The sequence below is a fragment of the Talpa occidentalis genome, unplaced genomic scaffold (genome assembly GCF_014898055.3).
Source record: "Talpa occidentalis isolate TD23 unplaced genomic scaffold, MPIMG_talOcc4v2.1 talOcc4.17, whole genome shotgun sequence".
NCBI lineage: Eukaryota > Metazoa > Chordata > Mammalia > Eulipotyphla > Talpidae > Talpa > Talpa occidentalis.
This window is the reverse complement of record NW_023601754.1, coordinates 28,603,468-28,610,138: the sequence shown is the minus strand read 5'-3', so window position 1 is coordinate 28,610,138 and position 6,671 is coordinate 28,603,468. Positions and strand designations below refer to the sequence as shown.

Here is a 6,671-nt window from a genome sequence, read left to right as displayed (position 1 = left end):
GTTGCTGATATTATGTCTGTGGTTTCTCTTCTATGATCAGGAAATAATGGACATGATGCCCCTGGGAGTTACTGGGGTGCAGAGTCTGGGGATGGACAATGCTAGCTCCTGTGATACTATGTGACCTCAGGCAACACAAGTCACCTCTGAGCAAAAACAAAAGCATCAGCAGGACACATGGAATTCGGGAGATACAAGTTGCCTCTATTCTCATTATAAATGTTGAGAGAGTAGAAACCTTTCAATCTTTTTTCATTCTCTGGGGGAGTCTCTGTGCAGCTTGAGTCCTGGGTGGGTTCAGAGCTTCAAGGTCCCAGAGAGGATGGATCCCTCTCCCCACTTGACTGGGTCATACTCGGGTTTTTCTTCAAAGCAATGCCAAAGGACCAGTCTTTAAAGCCCTGTCATAAACGTAGACTTCTCAAAATTAAAAGACTGAATGGCTGCATTAAAGGTACACCAGAGGCCTCCCTGGTTGTGCAAGGGGTTAAGTCTCAGCACTATGAAGCTATCATCAGCCACTGCAGCACGAATTGGATCCCCAGCCAGTGAGTTGACCTACATGGCACAGCAGACCTCTCCTGTCTTGCCTGCTGCTCCCCTCAGCAGTGTGTTTCAGTCAGCCTCTCTGTTCTGTTCCCCACTTTGCCTCTGGTGAATCCTCTCACCCCTTGCACCTCTGGCCTATACCCCAGCTCTTCTATGCATAAAGAAATAAAATAAATCTTTAAAAAATAAATAAATAAAAGGTGCACCGGGCACTCACAAACCAGTAAAACAATTCAGAAGCCAGTCTCTTTGGGGGGCACACACACTCGGAGTAGTGCTGCCCCACTGTCACAACCACCATCATCATCTTGACTTGTCCATTGGGCTTGTCCTCGCTTCCCCTGAGAACTGACTTGAGTAATTTGGCTCTGAATCTGTGCAAGCTGCCCCCCAGGTCAGGCTGACATCTGCTCCCCCTTCAAAAGCCCACCTCTGGCAAATTGAAACCAGCAAAGTGACTAGAGATTTAGGGGGGAAGCAGGGATTTCTCCAGGGAGGGTTGGAGAGAACTGGTTCCTAACCAAGTGTATAGTGTGTGGGGCATGAGGTGGGAGGTGGGTGTCCTCCTGCATTGAGTCCCCAGGACAGGACAGCGTCACAGCAAACCCTTTCCCTTTTAATCTCATGGGAACCAGGGAACCAGGAACATATGGAACAGGGGTGCCTGTGCGCTTCTCCAGTGAGGTCTAACAACTGCCCAAAGGGGCAGAGCTCCTGGTCAGAGGTCTCACCAAAACTCCCTGGCCCAAGTAGGCTTTCATCATGTCCTGGGATTCTATTGTTTTATGCAATAAGAATTGGGGTGTAGGCCAGAGGTGCAGAGGATGGGAATTGGGGTGAGAGGATTCACCAGAGACTAAGCAGGGAACAGAACAGGCAGACTGACTGAAATACACTGCTGAAAGGAGCAGCAGGAGAGACAGGAGAGTTCTGCTGTGCCATGTGGGTCACCTCCCTGGCCAGGGATGGAACTCATGCTGCAGTGGTTGCGGATTTCTTCATAGTGCTGAGAAGTCCTCATTAACTTCTTGTGCCACCAGGGAGGCCCACGTCCCCGGATTCTAAATCAATGCTCAGACCTGGAAGATTGTCAGTTGTGCTCTTGGCTCAAGAGATGGAGACAGAGGCTGAGAGACTCCAGGGCTCTGAAGAGGGTGCCATGGAGCTCAGGGCTCTTCCCTTGAAGGCCTCTGTGCCAGCTCTCAGGGTCCTCACCTTTCACATTCGATGGTGCTTAGGGTGATCAGCATGGGCATGATGCCACAGGGCCCTCAAGGGGGCAAACTCACTGTCACTTCATGCCACAGCTTCTTGGTGGTCAGCCTCTTCCACTGTAAAAAGGGCAAAGTAATAGCCTCTGATGCATAGGACTCCATGAGTGAATACATGGAAGGAGCTTAGACTGATACCTGGGATGCAGTAGGTAGCTGCAATAATAGCATAGGAGACATTTTTCTCTTTCTTTTTTTTTTTAAAGATTTATTTATTTATGCATACAAGAACTGGGGTGCAAGCCAGAGGTGTGGGGGGTGAGATGATTCACCAGAGACAGAGTGAGGAGCATAACAGGTGGATCTACTGAAATACACTGCTGAGGGGAGCAGCAGGTGAGTAGGGAGAGGTCTCCTGCACCATGTGGGTAGCTCCCTGGCCAGGGATTGAACTCCTGCTGCAGTGGCTGTGGATTGCATCATGTGCTGAGACTTAACCCTTTGTGCTAGCAGAAAGGCCCATTTCTTATTTTCTAAATACATTTACTGCTCTTGAAAAACAAAGTCTCTATGCCCACTGAAAATGAGAATGTCACTTCTAGACATAGAAGGTAGACAACAAAATCATATACATATATGATTTATATATGTCATATATATCACACATATCACATATATGATACATTTATATCCCTTTTGCATCATTTTCATTCTTACCAAGTTTGAACTCGGCACAGTAGATGTTGAAGCCACGCGTGGGCAAAAGGAAGCCTTACCACTGCCTTTCTCTTCCCTTGGGAAGTAACTCGAATCAGATCCTGTGGCCCCACTTCCCAGCGCTGGGACCAGTGTTAGGTACTTAAGACCTGTGCTGTGTGGAGTTTTGTCTTTTGAGAAGGTGTTCAAAAAGGTGTTTCCATTCAGCGTTGTCATGGTTCACAGAGCAGAAGTAGTTAGAACAGGAGTTAATCCAGAGTAGATGCTATGTACTCATCAGGATTTTGGGAAGGAAATAACTGTTCTTGTTTTGTTGTTTAGTGCGTGGCTGGCCCATCGCCTAAATGATCCCTTCCTAAGGGGGCACCCCATGCTTTAGGAACCCCTCTCCTAGAGTGAGGTAGAAAGGCTAGGCTGTGGGAAGCTTCTGGAATATTTAGGCAAAGGAGCACTGGGACAAATGTGTCCACATTTCCCTTCAGGTGGGAAATAGGAAGGAAGGGAGGAGGCAGACGCCTGCCTGCCCTCACCCCCTCACTGTGCACAGCACCCGCAGTAGGATCAAGGCCGGACAGGGATAGGATCCCTAAAGAGGTGAGGGTGGAGGAGCAGGGTCCAAGACCAGTCCCGCTCACACAAATCCCTGGCATCAATCCAGGGATGTGAGCACCAGGCAGGGGGTGCACACACACGGGTTCCAGGAAAGGGGACGTGAGCGCCAGGCTGGGGCTTCCAGGAAAGACTCTGTGCAGAGACTGGGTTTTCCGGAAGGTGGTTATGACAGTGCTGAGTTACCTCCACCGCTGGGGAACACTAAACTCGTGAAGTTTGGGTAGGGGCGGTCAGGGAGATGGGGACACCCTGTCCGCATGGCACAAGGCCCTTAGCGCCAACAGGTGCCAAGGTGGCCGTGGGTGCGGTGCGCACGGTGCCGAGTCACGTCCCGTCCCGGGAACTGTGCGCACGGCCCGGGGAGGGCGTGCCAGCCGCTCTGACTCAGTCTGGCGGGTGCAACCTCAGGGGCGGGGCCTTTGCGCCCTGCGGCTGGGGCAGCCTCCTCTGGCTATAAAGTCAGCACCAGGGTCCCGAAGCTCCGCCACGCTTTGCCCCAGCCAAGCGCATCACCCTCACCACAGCCAAGAGCTCCAGTCGCACCTCGCTAGGAATGGACCCCAACTGTTCCTGCTCTACTGGTAAGCCACTTCTGGCCTTGTACCTTAGGATGCTCTTTCCCAGCACAGAGTCTCCTGGGGTGCAAGGGAGCATTTTGAGTTTGAGCTGAGGTGGACTCCTTGAGTTCCTGTGGGTCTTTCTTCCCAGCCAGTCTGAGATTATTTCCTTGCCCTCAGCTTCTCTTTTAGAGTTAAGAGGGCTGGGGTTCAAGGCTGTCCTCTTCCAGCCCCTCTGTGGGTGAATGGACTGCTGGACTGGGAACCTCTGCCCATGCCTCTGAGCTTCCAGGGTTGATGTGAGGGGGGACATGGCCTCTCAGGGCTGGGGAAATAAGGTTGTTGCTCCAGTTCCAGTCTGCCTTAGGTGCGTGTGATCCTGGCTCCTTCCTAATGGAGTGAGAACAGGAAGCACCCTCCTCCCATCAGGAAAAAGAAAGTGGGGTCCCCTCATTCTTCCCTAAGCAGGACTGGAGCTCCCAGGGCTGGACCCTGGCAAGATGGGTGCGGGGACATTTGAGGCCACCCTGCTGTATCTCATCACCCATGTCTCCCCGCCTGTCTTTCCTCCATGAAGGTGGCTCCTGCACCTGTGCCGGCTCCTGCAAATGCAAAGACTGCAAATGCACCTCCTGCAAGAAGAGTGAGTGTGGGGCTTTGTGGGGACCCTGGGGGCTGGGCTGAATCACAAGAGGGGACCTAGAGCTCAGTGGGCAGGAGCTTCGCTCTGTACCTGAACCAGAAAGAGCGATAGAGATGGTTGAGTCTCAATCTCTCATAGAATGGGGAAACTGAGGCTGAGAGAGGTCCCAAACAGTGTGTAGATTGGAGGAAGAACTAGAATGAGATCTTCTGTTCCCCCATTGCAGGCTTGTGAACCCTCCTAGTGTCTTGATGCATTTTGTGCACATGGACTTATGACCCCATGTGGTTGCTGTGACCTACCCATGCACCCCAGTCCTGGGGAGGCAGCAGACCATCCCTGACCCCCCCAGGATCTGCTGTGTCCCCTTCTCTGATATTGAGGACTTTCCTCACCTCATTGGGTGGGGGCCTGTCCCTCCTATGCTCCCGTGGGGCCCTGTCACTGTGTCTCCAGGTTTTCTGGGTGTCCTGGGCTCAGGTGGGCAAGACACCCTTTTTCTGGAGGGCAGAACCTTTGGGAAACATCTCAGGACAGGGCATGCACCTTCTATTCAGGTTCCCTGGCACAGGTGGTGCCAGGCCTGTGGTAGGAAGAAACCAGCACAGATGCTGTCTGCTCTGTCTTCTCACTCTGCCCTTTCTTCCCCAGGCTGCTGCTCCTGCTGCCCCGTGGGCTGTGCCAAGTGTGCCCAGGGCTGTGTGTGCAAAGGAGCATCTGACAAGTGCAGCTGCTGTCCCTGAAGAAGGGGCACCCAGCTCCCAGATGTAAATAGAGCCATGTGTACAAACCTGCATTTTTCAAAATTTTCATACTTCCCTGGCCTTTTGGCTCCATTTTTTCCTGTAAAATATGTGGATGATAATAAACCTTTCTAGATTATTCTGGCTCCAAGTGCCTTTATGTTGCATGCGTCGGGATGTGGGATTTGATCCTAGTTGGGCTGGGGGTGGCATGTGTTTGGGGGCATGGAATGGATTTTGGGGCACAAGGAAAAGGTAGGTGGGTGCAAGGCTTCCTGCAATGGCCTTGGCTCTTGGAGACCTATAGCAGCTTGTTTCCTCTGCCCCCTTCTAGAGATTTCTGTTCACTATTCAATATTCAATAGTCACCTATGGTGCACTACCATACACACAGGCACTGCATTCTCAGTGGTGAGGGGACATGGGGATTCCTGACTGCTGGGGAGAGACAGAATAGAGACTAGAGAAAGGAAATGGCTCTGGTCAGAATGCAGCTGGATGAGCCCAAGGGGAGACCTCTGCACAGACCTGTCAGAAGACACAGTTTGAGCAAAGGCCCAGAGGTAGGGAAGAGTGTAAGAAAATAGAAGTTCTGAGAGTGTGTGTGAGGTGTGTAGACTGTTCAGTTTGGAGGGGGGAGAGCAGAGACCACGTGCCTCATTCATCTGAAGGACCCCCCCCCAAGTCCTTACACAGTGGAAACCCTAGGAAAGGGTGAAAGAGTGTCCCCCCATTTTAGGGCCTGCATTCTGATGACTCAAGAATAAAATGGGCCAGGGAACCCATATTTTTAGCAAATACCTATTGAGGGATCACACCGAAGCATTTAGTGAAATGAAATGAGCCTCTGCCCTTTCTCCTGGGAGAAACCTTTCCACCCCAGTTGGTATACGAAGCCAAGTCCCCCAACATGTGGCTGCCTGTTCTGGGGTCCGAGGGAACTAGAGGTACCTGGTTCCTGTGTGTCTGCAGGAGGAGGCAGGCAGGTCTTACCAGGCAGGAAGCAGCAACTGTCCTCACCGAGACCAAACCAGGCGAGGGGTCTGTCTCCTTAGGGGCTCGGGGTATAGAAATACCATAGTGAGAGAGCCTGGCACAGCCTCCTGGGGTTTGCACAGGGGTGTGAGGTGGCACGCCTGGTGGCTCCGGAGGCACTGGTGCCAAGATCACCCTGGTGCCAGCGATTACTCTTTCACAACTGCATTGGGGAACCCCAGCTGCCCCACCTTGGGGACGGGCCTGACAAACACAGTCATCTAACGTACAGCCTTTTCAAAGTCAGGGGTGACCTGCTTCCCGCCCCAGCACAGAGCACCAGTCCCCCAAGCAGTGGGAGGGGCAGGACCAGCCGAGTGAGCACTCTATCACAGGCTTTTTTCCTGTTGTGTTTGAACTTGCCATGGTGGCTTCAGAGTATCTTGTTTAATTCCTGAAGTTAATACCTTGTTTAACTGATAAAGCACTTGAGTGTTTGCTCTGGAGTCAGGCTGCTGGCAAGAACTGTAGCTCCACTGCTGAGCAAGCTGTGTGGCCTTTCTGTGCCTGTACTCCTCATCTGAAAAGTGGGGACAGTGATTCTGGCTCCCCTATAGGACTGTGAGGTTAAATGTGCCAGCACAATTGATGACACTTAAGAAGT

The 6,671-nt window shown here is 52.0% G+C and overlaps 1 protein-coding gene across 1 annotated transcript; it reads left to right on the top strand.

Annotated features, from left to right (window-relative positions):
• The first annotated feature begins 3,553 nt into the window (after nt 1-3,553).
• LOC119250399 (metallothionein-2A) lies at nt 3,554-5,153 on the top strand. The gene is made up of 3 exons (XM_037518127.2): nt 3,554-3,670; nt 4,224-4,289; nt 4,941-5,153. The coding sequence occupies exons 1-3, from the start codon at nt 3,643-3,645 to the stop codon at nt 5,030-5,032; spliced, it is 186 nt and encodes a 61-aa protein (XP_037374024.1). The 5' UTR covers nt 3,554-3,642; the 3' UTR covers nt 5,033-5,153.
• The last annotated feature ends 1,518 nt before the right edge of the window (nt 5,154-6,671 follow it).